Source organism: Melanotaenia boesemani, chromosome 24 (genome assembly GCF_017639745.1).
Source record: "Melanotaenia boesemani isolate fMelBoe1 chromosome 24, fMelBoe1.pri, whole genome shotgun sequence".
In the NCBI taxonomy this organism is placed as follows: Eukaryota; Metazoa; Chordata; class Actinopteri; order Atheriniformes; family Melanotaeniidae; genus Melanotaenia; species Melanotaenia boesemani.
Window position 1 is genome coordinate 16190236 of NC_055705.1, and position 18834 is coordinate 16209069.

At 39.2% G+C, this 18834-nt stretch overlaps 1 protein-coding gene across 9 annotated transcripts in view; it reads right to left on the bottom strand.

The window, feature by feature from the left end:
* Nucleotides 1-15992, bottom strand: part of LOC121635157 (mitogen-activated protein kinase kinase kinase kinase 4-like) — a 33965-nt gene extending 17973 nt beyond the window's left edge. For all 9 annotated transcript variants that reach the window (XM_041978242.1, XM_041978243.1, XM_041978241.1 and 6 more), the window contains exons 1-6: nucleotides 15735-15992; nucleotides 15330-15395; nucleotides 5055-5111; nucleotides 2206-2331; nucleotides 1895-2005; nucleotides 39-129 (exon numbers count right to left, since the gene is read on the bottom strand). In XM_041978242.1, the coding sequence (XP_041834176.1) occupies nucleotides 39-129; nucleotides 1895-2005; nucleotides 2206-2331; nucleotides 5055-5111; nucleotides 15330-15395; nucleotides 15735-15791 (508 nt within the window). In that variant the 5' untranslated portion in view covers nucleotides 15792-15992. The remainder of the gene's footprint in view (nucleotides 1-38; nucleotides 130-1894; nucleotides 2006-2205; nucleotides 2332-5054; nucleotides 5112-15329; nucleotides 15396-15734) is intronic.
* Between the last annotated feature and the right edge of the window lie 2842 nt (nucleotides 15993-18834).

An 18834-nucleotide genomic window follows, 5' to 3' on the forward strand; every position in this document is an offset into this window, starting at 1 on the left:
GAAAATAAGACTAATTTGGGGATAAAAGTGTTACTTACCAAGTTTGACTTCAGCATTCTCAGTCAGGAGGACATTCTGGCCTTTAATGTCGCGGTGGATTACGTGGTGGGCATGTAAGTGAGCTAGACCCTGAGGAAAGCAGAACATTTGATGGTGACCAAAGAGAAGAGGTATCACTTTTTTGACGTAGATGTCAGTCGTAACTATCACCGTAATATTGTGTTTTTTGGCTGATTTTAGTGCCACTTTTAGAAAACCTATTTAATGTTAATTCAATGTTAGAACATAAAAAACTTGCTTTCAAAGCTTTAAGACATTAAAAAATTGCACGGGGTAATAATGATATTTTTATAATTAGATAAAATAATACAACTGTTTTTACAAACTTAAACAGGTAAGATAGAAAATCTGTAAATAGATTTTTGATCAGTGTTCATTGTGTGATTAATGCTACATTTTGGTGCAAACCTGACTGTAGGCCTGTTCTATTAAAGGTTTGCACATGTAAAAACATGACAGCACACACAAAAACGTGTTGCAGTTGATTTACTGCCCAAGTGCACCGAGGACTGTGTCTGTTAAATGGGAAAAATAATGAATGCAATTCATTTAGCGTGTTCGCACTTGATGTATCTGCAATTTGGACGTTTCTACCGGAACATGCAAAATATTAGGAGAAGCAGAAGCAAATACAGAGCACACGCAATGCGATTTACCAAATAGGAAATTGATTACACTGGCTAATTTTGCGTTTATATTTAATAGTAAATACCGACTGAAAGGCAGGTATTAGCTATTAACACTGCACAGAAATGGCTGCAGTTATTGTTGCAAGGAGGTTAGACACCTCAAAGGCAACGTTGAGACTACATCTTTTCTGAATGCGTAAAAAGTTTTTAAAGATATCTCTGTTTTGAGTGCTATGTTACGCAGGATGGGTTGTTGCTGCTGCATTCTGGGTTTGCTGGCATTGAGACCCCACCTAGCCTGTACCCCATCTTCCATCCCTCTCTTAAGGGCATTAATGACCAGGTATGTTTATTTAATCAATATGTCTTGAGCTGCAAGTTTTACTTCAATAATAAAAACTATGGTTTTGTCACATGCCTTGCTCTGCAATCAGCTGTAGCGCACCATACCTGGTATTCCAGTCATCTGCTCCTTACAGTGAGCTGCACCAGTTGCTAAATACTGGTCAGAGGCATCTTCTTGCCACCTTCCCACCTGTCTCATTTGTAAAGGTTTTATAATAAGTATAATAATAATAATATTTGTTTCGGAACTATGTCTTATATTTTGTCATCTCTTCTTAACCTCATCTGGTGTTTTTGTGGTTTTGCCAACTGCATTTACTATTTAGAAAATACATTAGTTTTACATTTCAGACCTTCCAGCTCCACTTCTAAACTCTAAAAGGCGAAACCATAACACACACTAAATCCCTCTTTGTATACTGCTGTTTGCGCCTCTTATCAATTGCAGCAACATTTTTAGCTGATCACCTGCAAATCATAAACAAACAACACGAGCAATCTGTTTGCGTGTGCAGGCAATTTTGTGCTCATTATCAGGGATCTTAGTAAATCAGGGCCTAAAACTATTCTTTTGAGTTCTCCATTGAAACATTTCCACAAGTACCTACTCAGCTTGACTTGACTTTGTGGGTTTTCCATTAGGTAGTAGAAACGAGCAAGCCAAAAATGTAACATCTATAGCTGTAGGTCACTGAGTGACGTCACTGAATAAGTTAAGAGAGCAACTTCTTTGCATGCACCTGTAACGTAAATGGCTACACGCAAACCAACATTGTGGTATTTCAAAATCAAATTTCTTTGTCCACACAGTTCTGCACAAACAAGTCACAATCAGGTGAGACAAGAGAAGAGGAGCTCACTCTGAGGATCTCCCTGGAAATGTAGGCGATCCAGTCTTCCTTCAGCTGGTTCCCCTTGGTGTTCTTAACCAGGTCTGTGATTGAACCAGCACCACAGAACTCCATCACCAGCTGAAAAACAGACATGAATCATCAGTCCTGAATATCTTAATCCAAGAGGGTTACAGTTGTATGAAAATGGAAAAATAATGGCTTCAAGGGAATGTAGGATTGCTGATGTGAGAAGGGAAAAAAAACAAAACAAGACATTCACACGGCTGTTAGATATTTTTCTAATCATCCTCAATTTCTCACATAGATCCCAGACTTACCCATAGTTGATCATCATGTCCCGGAGGGCTCTTCTTAATGAAAGCACCATAGTAGGTGGCTATGTTTCTGTGGTGGGAATACTTCTTCAGCATATTGATCTCCAGTTTAATTTCTTCCTCTTCATCCTACATAGACAAAAAAAGCAGACAAATACAAACACATTAGTTAAAAAGAGAGCATTTGTTAGTGCTGCAAAATTGTCCAAAAGAATCAGTCTTGTCAACGGGCAAATGATTCCTTTCTTTAGTGATTAATGATGCCACAATGTAAGTTAAATTAGAACGATGGCAAATCCATAAGAGATATACATTAGTATTTGGCTGATATCATTCTTGTTTGGGCTGCATAGAGATGGCAAAGGAAGCAAAGAATGCAAGAAAAGCAATTATCAAACTGGGCTCAGGATTAACGAAGAAATGATAAATCAGAGGGAAATGTAAGAAAGAACAGAGATGATGCATCACAGAAAGAATGCAGATGAGAAATCAGGTTTTTTTAAACCAAAAACATTAAATCAGCTTGCAGATGTAGCAATCATGCCACGTTTAATCTGTGGGAGACGAGCTTTAGTGCAAACAACGTCCACTTTTAACTCTTCATAAAAAGGTCACAACTAGCTGCAGTGCAAACTCCCTTCTTGCACCTAATAGCAACTTGACACTGATTAGCAGTGACACACTAATTGAACACATGCAGGGATCAGCCTGCCAGTGCTTGCTTTATGGTTACACAACCTCTCATGTAGAGAATACAGAAGGAGGAGGGGAACACAAAGCAAAGGTGGGGGTGGATAGGTGCACAAAATTACAGCTGCACAATCTAAAGTGTAGGGTTTGCTTTTATCAGGATCATTCCAGCTGTCCCTGGACTGAACAGAACCAAGATGTAGTAAGATAGAGCGGAAATGCTATACTGTGTGTGCAGATTACTACATTTTATGGCATGCATGCATCGCATATAGCAAAATGGCAGTTGGCCATCTATGCAGGCAGCCATACTGCTGCTGCACGACTCGTTTGAGTTGACGTAAGCTTTTCTGTTGTGCACACACACAACCCTAACCATCCATTCTCCCTCTCTACCCCCTCTCTGCTGTGCAGCTGTTGAATTATCACACTCCCAACTGTGAAAGCCTCGCCGCCACAAGTCACATGGTGTGGGAAAGACCAAATCATCAGTGATGTGAGTCAAAGAGAAAGATAAAGGCAGAGAGGCTTTGGTCACATGACAGTGGTGAGAAAATGAGGGGAAAACAAAAAGACAGATTTTTACTAATCTGTGGTATGAGGTCATAAATTCCAATCGTGTTTTGTGCTACAGTATACAATTTTATAAAGAGACTGACGTTTTAAGGTCTATGATATACTTAAAAATAATCTGAATCTCTTCTAATTAAAGCAGACCAGTTAAATAACCATGAAAATAAACTCCATCTATGTTTAAATATTTATAGAGAATCATAAGAATTTTAAAATACAGAATCCATTATCCAAAAGCAGCCTAAAGATAAAGGGGGAAAAGAGAATCTACTCAAACATGAACAAAACGACTATCTGCTCAGATAGTCAACAATAATGGATCCTTGTCATTACCTAAAGTAGAGTCTCATTGTGGAAAGCTATCCATTTTTAGCTCCTGAGCTGTATGGCAACAGAGACAAGGAGTGGAGGAGTGTTTGGATTTGAGAATGTGGAGCAGGAATGAGAATCTGGGTCAGAGTGACCCTTTTAGACCAGCGTGCCTGTAGAGGAGCTCTGCAGTCACAGAGTGAGCAAAAACTACGATTTTCAGAGCTTTATTAGCAAATTTATTAGAAATTTAAATAAAAAAAAAGATAGATTTATTGTTTCAACCTTAACAAGGTTCCATTTCTAAATAAACCCCTGTAACAATAAGAATAACAACTGAAACATTGTTTGATAGCGTGAGAAATATCAGTGAGCCATCTTTATCATGTTTATGGTGGTGTCAGTACATAATAAATCATTCAATAAAAAAACTTGGCTTCATTTGAGAATAATACCCATCATTGTCACGAAAGCTGTCTGGGAATCTTACTGGCTCATACTTGTCTTAAAGGGTACATAACTCGTATCAGCCAGTGTTGAAAGCTTAACTGAGAATGAATTAACTGTCGTTTTGATGGAAAATAAAGCAGTCTTGAACGTAATGGCCTGAAATCTCTAATAACCGGTTCTTAAAGTATCGTTTAGTAACAATGTCGTTGTGCAGGCACCTGCTGTGGCAAATTATCTTGATGTAACAGAAGCGCTGTCAACCTTGAGTTACAACATGCCTCAAAGGCACTCCTGTTTAGTCCAACAGAGCAGGTAATAGTTGGGCAACACCAGTGTTCACAGGATAATGAATCATCCTGACGTAGGCTCATTTGAGGAGCGGCTACTGGCAAGTCAGGGCACATGGGCAGCGATGCTGGCTTCTGTCAGGTTTCTGGTAATCGCTGTGTCATGGTGCATTAGAAGGGTGTGATGCATAATAATGACAATGAAAGTTGTCCCACGACTTTAGACTTTGCTCAACCAGGAACTACAACTCCAGAAGTTTACTAAAAAGGACTGTTGGTGTTTCTGCATAATCTTGGCAGTTCTTTCACTGCTACTCTAAACCTGTCAGCTTATTATCTTTTTTTGGCATATGTGAATATGTGGTGAGTTGCTTTGTCCTCCCCCAGCTGAAGACTTGCAAGCAGAAAAATGACGCACTTCACCCAAAAAGCATTGTATTGCCACTACCTATTTAAGTATATATAAGTTTAGAAAGATTTGAGTAACTCCTGCACATGCTTCCCATGATTTTACTGCTGAAGTATTTTATTAAAAAACCTTACCTCTGTGACGTCCATGACTTTGATGGCAGCCAGCTGTCCAGTCTTGACATGTCGTCCCTGTGAAGACATAACAGAAATGGGCGTGTGCACTTGATAGGGAAAAATCATTGTTACTGCAGGTATAAATGAGCTAAATGCAATTAGTTGATTTATTAAAATTATTAAATCATAGAAATGAAAAAAACTTATTGTCGCCTGATGTGGCATTTCCAGTCATCTTGTTTGGTCTAATCAATTAGGATACTCTGCAAGAGTCATAGATCAATAAATCTAACCCTTACAATCGACAAGCTTGAAAAGAGTTTGTTTAGTTTTCTTTTTATGAATACTAAGTCTGTGATCCTCGAGTTCTGTAAAATTATCAATCATATATTTAACTTCCTTAACATTTCATATAAAAAGTTAATTGAGGAAGCAAACACTCAACCATCAATTAAAACATTTTACACTTTTCCCGCATAATAAAAACATTGAGAATACTAAAATGTTGTTTAACCCTTGGTGTCAGCTGATATTTTCCATGGCAACAGCGTCTGAGATCAAATCGCATCAAAGAATACAGTCTCAAATCAGATGTATAAACAATGCATACCACATTAGGCATATGATTCCCAGCAATCCCAACTCTCCCAACACCCTGCTACCACTCCTTACATAAACAAAGGACCGAAATAGAGGCCTCTCTACATCCCCTCCCTCCCTCCCTGAACAGTGAAAGGAGATAAAACATGGGACTTTCTTGGGAGCTGGCCCACATGGGTTTTCCCCTTCTTCTGTGGGACAACATGCAATGGCACTGCATCTGTACACAGACACACACATCAATATACAGACCTCATTCACACTTATAAGAGAGCGACACTCCCTCAGCCACAGCAACATTGTCATCTTAGGCAGTGCATTCCATAGTCAATTGAAACTGTATGGGTTATAACAATAAACGCTATGTAGGCTTAGGGGCCACTCTCTTCTCACTGGGCAGGAGAGGGGGATGAGAGGGACACCTTACAATGACTTTAATCCTCTCCACTTTGGTCCCAGGGGTTAGCGCTGCAAAAACACTGGAGCTGGCATTACAGCCGTCAGCTCCCCATGTACCAAATCCGAGCCCACATGCAGTGGACCAAGCTGGGTTCACAGGTGTAACCAAGAAACTCTGCCTCATACCGATCCCTCATAAACACCATGACTATCCATCATTAATAACTATATTTATTTTAAAAACAACTTAATTTCTGAAAGTCTACCCAAAAAAAATAGCCTTTTTTCACTGTAATCAGAACAAACAACAAATCATATGTTAGAAAGGACCATTTTAAATTAAGCCAACAAAGACAGCATTGCAGTACGCTAAAACATTAGCCAAACAAGCATACTGGTCATGCATCTCCATCAACAGGGAAGTAATGTCTCCTAAAAAACGTGCAAATTCAATTCATAATTTTACTGCACGAATCACAAATCTTGCTGCTACATCCCTCAAATAGCGAGACAACACACACAAAAAAGAGAAGACAAAAGAAAATAAATCTGTGTACCTCCTCCATTAGTATTAGGTTAGTGGGACATAGGTAAAATATTAAAAAAAGCAAATAATCTCTTCTTGGATGTTGAGAAACCAAAGCTAATAAAGCTGTTAAGTATAACAATTTCATTTTGCCTCGATAAATGTGTCCAAAATGACAACAAAGTGAAGTATATGCTAACACTGTGTTTTTATTTCTATTATACTGTCTGTGTGAGGCTTAAGTATGGTCATATAAAACCTAAATGTTTCCCAGCATCTATGACAATTATCTAAGCCACAAGGCTGCACTGATAGCACAAAACGACTGAGGGGGGTTTGCACTTCATTAGCTCAATGAATGACAGAAGTGCCTGGTTTTAATTCAAATTAAAGTATGTACTTTTATACCCTTATCCAATGTAATTGTCATTGATATTGATTACTCACTTGTAAATTAAACTTCTAAACTTTGACCACTACTATAAAGAAATAATCATCAAAATCAGTATATTTCAGTTTTTTATTTATATGCATTTTCACAATTATCTCATGTAAATGAATGCCACCTAAAAACATATACAACACCATATTATATTAGTTATTTTCAGATGAGGACGTTCAATCTTAGCTCATTAAAAATTCCATCTCACATCACTAGTGCTGACTATGAGCAGTCAGCTTTAAAACCTAGGAAAAAAAAACTTTGGGGCCTGGATACAATGTTTAATCTGATATAACCTCAAAAATCTAAAATTTATATTTAAAACAAACATGAACCAAAAAAAGAAAACATCAACAAAGTGAGCAAATAGCCTGAAAACATTAACGGCTTATTTGTACTGGGCTGGATGGCTGTCAGAAACTGATGTAACCACATGACAACTTCAAATTGATATGCTGTGTTTACACCGAAAGTTGCATGTTAGAGCGTGTTTTATTAAACCCCAGACCTCCTCCTGAAATCTGTCAGTTAAACGCTTGTCATTACTAGTAGCATGTTTACTCTAAATACTCCGAAGGCTACAATATACTCACAGAACTAGTTATCACAACATGAAGGCATGGGGTTAAACTTCATTCAACAAACTCTGCTGGACCACAATTTGGGAAAGTTACAACTTTCCAAGACATTGTCTAATCCAGGGGTCTCCAACTCCGGTCCTCGTGAGCTACTGTCCTGCAGGTTTTAGATGTCTCCTACTACAACACACTTCTGCACAATCCTGTTAATGACCCGGTAATTTGAGTCAGGTGTGTTGCATCAGGGTAGAATCCAAAACCTGCAGGACAGTAGCTCACGCGGACTGGAGATGGAGACCCCTGGTCTAGTCAGACCCACACAGCTGGAAAAAAAAAAAAAAAAAACAAAAACAAACCTCCTATCTCCAAAACTGTCATTTTTCAAAAAATGAAAAAAACTGTATGGTTTTGTAATAACTGGACATAATGTCATTAAACTTTGTGTTGTGTTTTAATCATTTATCTTTGGTTAAATATTTGTAAAACAACAGACAGACATAGAGGGTGACCAATAGTACTGATTTATGAAGGAAAACAAAAATCACGAATTTTGGACAAAGGGAGGTTTTTGCCTGACAGGAGCAATACGCACCAGGGACTTGCATCCCTATCAATGCCAATCAGTCAAATCTTTGCCACTCTTGTTTTGCTTTTACAATAAAAAAAGAAGGTAAGCTGGGGAAAAAAAAACTTTTTCAGCAAGTTCAACAATTAAATGATTATAATAAAGTTTATGTCAAAGTTTCCACTACTTGAAAAATAATCTGATGGTTTCAGATCTACTGTAGTCCTAATGTGGCCCCTGAAACATCCACAGACTGACTGTAGGAGTCCTGCAGCAGCCAGCTAGGCGTGGCTGTGGAGGGGTTATCTGAGGCACTAAGTTATCACTCAGCCCTCCCTGGCCTCCATCTCCACTCCCTCTATCACAGCTCCTCTTAACCATGGCCAGATGTGCTGCTGGCCATTCTCCAACTCCGCTCTAAACCACTGAATGACTTACTGCCTTAAAAGCCAGACACTAAGTTAAAAATCTACCCTTTTACAAAACGCACTCTTCTATGAGAGGTCAGTTGGCAAAGTTGGGGAGATATCTCACTCAACACTAGAAAAATGATAAACAAAGATGCTCTTTATCAATGCAGCTAGCACAAGAAACGTACCAGCGCTATGCAGCTATGTTAGAGTGTAGAAGAGTGCTGCATCTCTCCATAGCTTCATCATGACTGGCCAGAAACTGTCTTCCCACCGTCTCTTACATTAATGCACAATCAATCAAACCTGGCAATATCTTAATGTATACTGGCTCAACCTGCTCCTGCAGGAGGGCTTTCAGTGCACAACTGATTGCTCAAATTGAGCAATGGGCTTTTTAAGCAACCACATAGGTGCAAAACAAACTTAGTTTCAAGTTATTAGTTCCCACAGTTAGAGGTGGAAGAGAGCTGCTGGACGTCATGGTATGGTTCTTCAAAAGGTCAATTGTGAAAGGGTTCGAATGAGGAAGTGTGGTGGAGATGACCCCTGCCTTCAGTCTGGGTCACATTAAGATCAAAAGTGAAATTTGAACTGGCAGAGTGAGTAGATGGGTGGACAAAAAGGTAATAATTTGAGAAGCTTTCAAGGTAATGAAGAAACACAAAGCAGACAAATCTATTTTCAGGCCTACACACACACTCGCACTCATGCCCACGCCTTCCACAACATGCCTCAGATAAATCCTGGGAAAAGAAGCGATCAATCAGCAGTAAGTAGCAGCACATGACATGCAGGCCTATGCATTGCCCCTGCCTCTCTGGGCTCTTCCACTTTATTCTGCTGCAGCATACCAGCACACTGACCCAATTCTCACATGCTGTCTCCCGAGAGAAGAAAGGATGGAAGTGGTGCAGACAAAGATGAGGGAGCAAAGACGAGGATGACAGTGCAAGGAGATGAGAAATGTGTAGATGAAAGCAAAAAATACACATGGAAAGCTGAAAATGAGTGAAATAGGAAGCCAGATGTATTGATCACAGTGCAGCAGCTTGCTGCTTTGACAAAGTAAAATTGAATGGTGGTGTCCATCCTCAACAGAAATTTTAAAGATTTCAGCAACTCTTATAAAGGCGCAAAAGTAGAAATCACCAGCCAACAGATACAACAGATAAATGGCAGATACATCCAGTTATTAGTCTGCAGATTATTGAAGCTGGGAAAGCAGCAAGTGGGATTCTCGTTGTGAAATGTAACCATCACATCCGATGTATTTGTTCCTGTCAACTAATGATTAAAACTAAAGATTTTTGTGAAAAAAATTTGATCTTAAAGAGAAACACAGACAAGTGACTGTCCCCTCTACAAGCGTCTTTGCGTCTCTTTACAACTCGAGTAATGAAGCGGCTAAATGAGCTACCCGCCAACACTGGCATTTACACACATACACAGACAAACACACAAAGTTTTGTTCTGGCAGTGTGACCAAGTCAGAGGATGTTGCAGGTCTTGTGACATAAATTAGGGGAGGGTCACTGTGGGGGAGATGGGGACAAGAGAGATACACACTATTTTAGAGATGATGCATCAGAGTCTCATATTCAGTTTGAAATGCTTCACAAGTCACTCTATTCAAAATCCTGAATGCTTCCACATCATCAGAGAGACGGACATGCTATAGGACCCTAGCCCTGGTAGCAACGTAAGCAATGCATTGGACACTCCCAGATTGTGACCTAAAATCTACACAGCCAATCAGCAACAAGGCTCTTGAGACTTTTACAAGTGAGCTCTATTCAACAGTCATTAATTAGGCAAGCAGGCAAGACCCGCACTGCTGCTTGGTTCAGCAATGGCATTTAATCTACTGCATTCCAGCAGACCACCATTACTTATGCAATCCTCTGAAGATTTTTTTTTAATTAAACTGATCTTTAATGATTTTTTACACATTTAAAAAGGATGCTTTTTATTGTTTGGTGTTGTGTAACGTTCTTAGGATTGATTACGTTGGAGAATTAAGGAGGAATTTTTTTAAACAGTTAACGGCTACAGCGCTCTCACAGATAAGAGTAATATTTCTCTATCTAAATAAACAGAAACCTAAAAAGAATTTGCAGGGGTGCAAAGAAAAGCTCTGACATATAAAATTAAATTTACATTGAAGTCACTTTTGCATCTGGTAGCTGCTTACTTTATCACCATTTTCTCAACAGAAGAATAGCTATGTTGGACTTTGCTAATAGGGGTTACTGCTCCTCTGTTAAATATCCAGCCAGTTATTTACAAATTAATTCATGTTCTACAACATAAATTTGATAGTTGTGTATTGATACTTAGTGGACTAGTATTGGATTATTGACAGGGCTTTCCTAAAGATCCTGTATGTGTTAGGCTCTTCAGCAAACTGCTGGATAAGCTCTGTTCAATTGCTTTTCGTGGATACCCTACAAACAGCTGCACAAGGGTCGATGAGGATTAACCTGAAATCAGGCAGCAGTATCTTCCACCCCCACTATGGTGAGCTGACTGACACACCTCTGTTTTATCTTCACTCATATGAAATGAAACCTAAAGCTTTTGCTTTTATGGAGGTTGAACAAACATTCCTGAAGCTTATTTTAAACATCAACTTTAATTTGTTAATATTTGATCAAGCATTAAAAGTAAATTACTGCTTTAATCACCCATAACTACTACCCTGAGGTCAACACTAGTCTCGCCCAGCACCATATGGCCGTTGTAGACAGTTAGCAGATTGCACGAGAGGTTCCATTTCTTTCCTCAGCAGCAGCTCCCATCCCTTGTGCCCGTCAGGCATAGCTTGCCCCCTGAGGACAACCCGTCTTTTTCTGAGGGCAGGGGCGAGGCTGCCACTGAGGTTGGGAAAATAAACAAAGAAAGGAGATGGAGGACAACAGCTACTGAACAGCTCCTGACTGGGTTTTCTACAGAAAACTTGTCTTTTCGATATTATTAGATTCTGAGTAAAAATAGCAGAAAGCCTGTTGCATGTAATGCATGTGCATATTAAATAGATCCAAAATCTATTTTCCATTTTCATGTATTTTATTGCAAACATTCAGCTACTGCTTGTTAGCATTGGTGCAGCATGGTGAAGTCCCCATTATTTGCTTTCACAACTAATAACTGTATTAAATGCTGCAATTAATAGATATGTCAAGAAAAAAGAAATGATTATGTGTCACTGCGGAGGATAGCTTGCCAGCCTGCAAAGCAGCCATAAAACCGTTGTAATGAAAGGAGGAAATACCTCCCAGACCACCCAGCTTATGGATGAGGAAAAAAGTATTTACTTATGCTGCGTCAAAGACAAAGTTCTGCCACTGACTTGGGACAAACGATGAAGTTAATCTCTCTAATAAGTCCGTCTTCGCTGTTCAAACACGATCACTAACTTTTCTGTCAACAGTGTTCAATGGGCTGTAGAAGGAACCGCATATAAATTCAAATATATGGTCCTGTTTTGTTTAATTTCATTATTAGTTTCAAATGACAGCTATTCTGTGGGAAGTCAAAAACTAGCTGGATGTTTTTTCCTGCCGTTTTAAAATTCTCTAAGGTTCAAAAGACCTGTTCAAAAATATTTGTAAGTAGTTTACAGAAGGAACCCTCGCAAGCAGAAGTTCTGTAGCCTTTGCATCTATTCTCTCTGAGAAAATAGAAATAAATAGGGATTCACCAATACTACATTCAAACTGAGTACAATTATTACAAGTACTTATGTCTGAGTACTTGCCAATACATAGTACAAATAAGAGTACTAATAAATCCCATTACATTCAGTGGTGAAAAGTTTGGACCAGAGTGTCATATGCGATGACTAAGTATTTAATTGTATGATATATCAAATGGGTCATCTTGTGGCCATCCTTTAAATGTAAGGCTGGAAAACTGTCAAAATCTTCATAGATAAGGAGGACCAAGTGGTTTTGGTGGACAATGTTCAATGTACCTACATGCACAAAATCAGCTTCTCTCGCCAAGATAATGCCAAATTCAAATTTTTAAAATGGTACCCATAATAACTTTGTTTCAGGATACCAGCAATAAAAACTCCAATTTAAGGACTTTCAAAATCTTCATAAATTAGTGCTGGTAGGATCATAAAGTGCCTTTTAGTGGATTCAGTTCCCTGCTGTGACGGCTTCTCTCATCGAGATAATGCCAAATTCAGTTTAATATGGCATGAGTAATAACTTTGTTGTTAATGAGTTAAAAAAAACATTAACATATTAATTCCACATATTAATCACAGCCCTTGTTTTTTCATGTTGGTTTTGGGTGACATGAAACTTAAGTGTTTGTGTGATTTTTGTGAAATTGACGCATAATAATCACAACAATTGGAAAATCATGATTTTTTCTCTTATAATAATCAGACCAAAAAAAATGTATAATGTTGAAATTCCTAGTGCAGCAATTAAGTGATTTAAAAACATGCTTTTTAGCATTAAAGCAATTTTCATTATGGCTGTCAGTCAAAAAAAAAAAAAAAAAAAAAAACTGCTGTGCTGTGTTTTCAGAAGTAGGCTGTAACCTGGCACCTCTCCAGGGACTACGGCTGCCCTCTTGGCAGAGCATACTGCTTGAGCGAGCCAGCAGCACAGCATGGCCACAAAAATCTTGACATGGCATTTGGGTTCTTACAGAAAAGATTTCTTCCTTTAATCTTCTGGAACAAGTTATAAAACCTGCAAGTAGTTAAACGCAGCAAAGAATGTATGTTTAGGTAGTCATCGGATGCCACCAATAATTAACAGTAACAAGTCTTTGTCACAGTAGATTCCCAAATTAAACAGAAAAATTTACATTTTCTAACAAAACTTTAGATCTGTGAACACAAGGGTGAGTACTCCAGGAAGTATCTCATCAAAAAAAAGAGTGAACAAGGCTACATTTGCAGCCAATTGTGCAAATACAGTAGATTCAGGCATCTTGTTGTCTGTAAGTGCTGTTCTCTAAAACAAATTTCTGTCTGTTTTGCAAACAAATGTCAGGTTTTAACAAAAATTCTTACAACAGTTTAGATCATCATTGGCTGATATTATGGTTTACATAGCGCGAAGTTGGTAAAAGAATAAGATAGAAGTGAAAAGCTAACTAATACACTTGACACAGTCAAAGTCAAAAAGAAAAGTCACCAAATATCAAGGAGTGAAGATGTTTGGTCACATTGTGTTATCTAAAAAGGGTTTTGCAAACTGTGACAGAGTGCTGGACAAAGCAGAAAAGGCCTCAGAGGGAGACAAAACTCCACCCCCGCTTTCAGTTGAGGGAGGCTGTTGTGATTATTCAGTCGGTTGGACTTTGAAACCCCCACAGACAGACACCTCCTTTCTGTGGATCTAACTGAAGGACAGGCTGACAGACCCAAATGAGCGTGGAGACAAACCGAGCTTTGTGAGAGCAGTGAGGCAGGTTCTGTCTGGAACTGGACAGTTGCTCTTCTATCAGCTGCAGCCACCTCCACAACACCCCTTCTCTCCAGCCCCACTGCACATACTCAAGGGCCACATGCTCATTTGGGTCACTGTGACGGCCAATGTGCTGATCGACAGCTGATCAATGGAAAGCTACTGCAGCAAAGCTCCAGCGTTGGGCTGTGACTTCGCTGGAGACGCTTTGGCTTATCTGGTGCAGGCTGTAACTACTGTCTTTCTGTCAACTTCAGGCTAATCTGACAGTCCTCTCCTCTACAAGCTCCAGTTTCACACAGCAGCATTTGCAAATAGAATTAGCACGAACAGAAAATGGAAAGTGATTAAAGGGACAAAAAAGGGAAGAAGCTGTAATTCTCTGTCCCATATGTGTAGCTCTAAACCATCTGGTAGTAAGATAGAATGCAAAAAACCTGATTCCTCATGGTAGCCACTCTTTACAGGTCTGATTTCAGGTGTATTAAGCACATGCACACAGGGGCTAGCTTTAGCAGGGAAGAGATGCTGGGAGTTCAGTGGGCTAAAGGGGATTGGATGCAGGTCACTAGAGCACTGTGAGCTGTCGGAATTTAATTCTCAGCTTAGCTTGCCGCTTTTGTTTTTTTGGCTAAACTGCTAAAACTATTAACAATCAATGCCATGCTTGGTAAACTAGACATCCACACAGTTAAATGACATTTAGAAGGGGCTGCAAGAACATGGACATAATACTCTCCAGCGTGCAGAGAAAAGCGTATTTTTTGATTTCTGTGCAACTCTCACTCTCCCTCCTTGGTGGTATCTTTCAACAGTGGCCATGTTAATTTTCAGCAGGGAAATGTGATACCAAGAGCAGATGGTAAAGAGAATGGGATTCCCATTCACTGAGATTTGGGGGGGTCCTTATTTATGTAAGATATTATTATTATTATTATTATGTTTTTGTCTAAAATTAAATTAAAACATTAAAAATTTTAAAAGGCAAGCATGATTAATCTTAAGATAGTTTCTCCAAGCTTGCCTCAACTAATTTTCTGTAAGGTAAGTGATGCAAGATAAGTGATGCATCACACTTGAGAAGGTCTGATTCAGCCTTTACATAAAGATCTCAGTTGGACTTAACAATAAAATCAGGCTAAACTATAACATTAAGCTCAAAGGATAGATTTGTCTGCTTCTTCCTACCTAACCTTCCCCCATACGGTCTAATAGTATCTAACTTTATGTCACTTCCTTTACTTTCAGACTTGGAAAAGAAAGAAAGAAAACATTGGTTATGTTGAGCCTCCACTGTGAAAACAGGTCAGGCCATGCACTGCGCCTCCAACCAACCTTATATACTTGTCCATAGGTGCCATTTCCAACTACCTCCACGAGCTCAAATATCCCGGCTGGATCCTGGAGAAAAAGGGACAGATAGTTTAAAATTTTATAAACCATGTTGCCTTTTGAAAATTAAATTAAATTATATTCATTGTCCACTGTGAGCCAGCTGTTGCGCCCTGGTCTTCCCTACATGCCAAATGCATCTCGAACAAAGGAAAAGCAGACACTGGCAACACCTCGCTGTGGCTCAATGGTCATTTTTTAACACTTCACCTCCAAAAAGAAACAAAGAACATCAGGCTGTAACTTTCTGAAATGAACCACACTTAATGGAGTCTGTTTTACAGAGAAACTTTAAGCAAAATGCAGCAAAAGAAGAGAAAAACATCGGCTCCGGTAGGCAGCACTCACCCGCAAAGAAGCCAAGTCTATGTCTACTAGACTTTTAGCTGGAGAGTCGTTCGCCATCTTTCAAATAAAACCCGGGCTTTCCGTTGACTTTGTAAAAAAATGGCTGATATGTCATTTGCGAGGGCTTCGGCTGATATATTAAATAGAGGCCCCCGGCAATTCCTTTCTGCAGGGTCCGCTCTTCAGCAGTAAATGCCTGGGTCTCGCTACTCCATGTTGAGGTGGCAGCGGGCTCCCTGTTTGCTGCCTCGCAGTTCTTCTTCGACTGTCGTCAAGAAAACAAGCTTCGCACACTTCCGGTTACCTGTTTCAAAATTAAGGTCTCAGTGTTATTTCATGAAATACATCTATTCTGGTCAGTCATTTCTTTATATCCATTAAATTGTTTCACAACACTCCCCACAGACTTGATCACCCAATCTAATCTAATCTAAATAAAGAAAGAAAAAAGGAAATTAAACTAGTCAACAGTGACTTAATTGTATCTTAATTCATCAATTGTGACACCTATTTATTTTATAAAGTATTTGTGTCACAATCAATAGCATTTTTGCACTGTATGAAATTAGCTTTCTTGACACTGTATGAGTTTGCACCTCATGCCAAACATGTGTTTGTAATGTGTTTTGAGTATCTATTTCTAATCCTTTTTACAATCATTTTACAAATTCTATTTTTTATGTCTACATTTGAATCTTCTTGAATCTCCTCTCTTGCCTGCCACAGGATGGAAACTAAATAGAATATTATCATCTGGTGCAGGGCATCTCTACTCAGTCTGGTCTGAGTTTGATATTATTTTACATTGTCCCTGACACAATTAAAGATTTAAAAAATAAAATAAAAAAATAATTTATAGTTGATCCATGTTTTTTTAAGGGTATTTGTTATTATTATAGGGGAGAAATAATCAACTAAACAAAGATTCTCGTACTTTTTGCTTTATTTGTAGCCATTTTGTTCATAAGTAATTTAGGATATTTGTCATTTTGTTTTTTATATTGTTTGCATCCTTTTGTCTAAAATTATTCAATATACATCAAATTTGGGTGGTTTAATGCCTCATCTTGGTTACTTCATGTCTCATTTTGAGACAACCATCCTGAGTATGTTTGTGATCATTTTGGATATAATTGTAAAGTTTTTGTGCCAAATTTGTAATTTGATTATATTTGCAATTCTGTTTGTTTAAAATTTGGAATATTTGGGGGTACAGCTTTGATTGTTTTGCATCTTTTCATTGTTAAATGATCTCGTCTTTGCAATGTCCAAAGTGACGTCATCTTTACTTTAACGCCGAAGGGAAAGCTATCTCACTTCCGCTCTCCTCTTGCCTGCGTCTGTCTGACTTTGCGCAGTTTTGCTGGAGAACCGCACAAACACAGGAAGCCGGTCTGCTACAGACAGAAAGAACGGGGCTGGGCCTCGACATAAAAAGCGTGGATGCCGTGATAATCATACACGGTTCATCTCTGACCCACCTAACCACCATCACCCTGCACACCGGCGTTTACACAATCCACACAAGCTGTGGGTCGGATGAAGCAGTGGCAGACAGGAGCGTGGAAGCCCCCCACCCCCCTCCTTTCAGCATCCATATGGACATGCGCATGTTGAGACCTCAGTGTCAATATTGGTAATCATGGGTGTGGCAGGTGAACCGTCTCAGGAGTGATGCTGTGTTTGTACAGTGGACACTTTAGTGGAGTCTAGGATTAAATTGATCAGGGGAGGGGGGCAATCAGTTCTATTGCATTTAAGTGTTAAGCAGTGGTGATTTGCATTTGATTTATTGCACGCTCCTTCTGAAATACCAATCAGCCCAAGTTACAAAGCCTGCAGATCAATGCACAGCCCTTAGAGTTTGCAAACCCCTGTGAACAGTGGACCAAAAGTTGCTATTTTTATTAATCTACTTTAACCCCCTATGCATCTTTCTCTTCATACATTAGATAGTTGCATATCTATGCCACATGATATTGCCTATACAACTTACACATGCCCTGGATCTGCTGTGCCTTAGTTTTTATAATATCTCCATGAAATGTCCAAACAGAGAAAGCTTATCTGTCGCTTAAACAAACTTTGACTTCAACATGCAAATGACAAGACTGGACAAACCAGTCAGACAGCATGAAAGATGCCTGACAGTGGAGAGAAACGCAAACATGAGCATGTGAACACAATGCTTTCACAGTGTAAAACTTAAGATACTTAACTAAAGCTCAGCAAATCAACTTAAATCAATCTGCCAAGAGGCAAGCGTGGATATTTGACACCGCAAGTGTAGATCCTGCCCTGCAGCTCGTGATAAGAAGTTTGCTGCTGACGTGTGACTGTGATGTGTTTGTTTTGCTTCTATACCTGCAGTTCAAATGTCACAGCAACAAGCCTGAGTGGTGGTATTTAGATCTAGGGTTCAGCAAGGTTTGAGGATGCTCATATTTTAAATACATTACTGCCACCTTGTGGATGTTTAATACTACCAATTCTCTATATTGGAGTGTCAAGGATGGATAGGATCGGGAACGAGTAAATCAGGAGACATGTTTTGGCAACAGTCAGAGAGGCAAGGCTAAAAGGGTTTGGGTATTGTACAAAAGAGGGATAGTGAATAGATGGGAAGAAGGATGCTGAGGTTGGAGGCACCAGACAGGTAGCCTAGATAAAGACCAAAAGGGAGATTGTGGATGTAGTGAAAGGTGACGTGAAGTTAGATGGTGTAGGAAGAGGAGAATGCAGATGATGGGGTTAGATGGAGGCAGATGATTTGCAATGTAGAATGGAAAATAACCCCAAATTTTGTACTTGGTTGATCAATTCTTAACCATTTTGGTTATAGATTTTAGATCATGACAGCTGAAAATCCAGTACATTTTTCTCTTTTCCAAGAATCACCTTCATCCTGATGAATCTGAGCAACTGTGGTGCAAATATCTCAAGGCAGACACTGACGTAGAAGGATTCAGACTCCAAGACAACAAAATTCGGCTAGCCTATGCAAAAGCTTACCTGTAGTTTTTGTTTTACTCTCTTCTGGACATAATTGCAGGTAGCCATCCAGAATGTAGAGCGAGGGAAAGGAAGACTCCAAACCTAG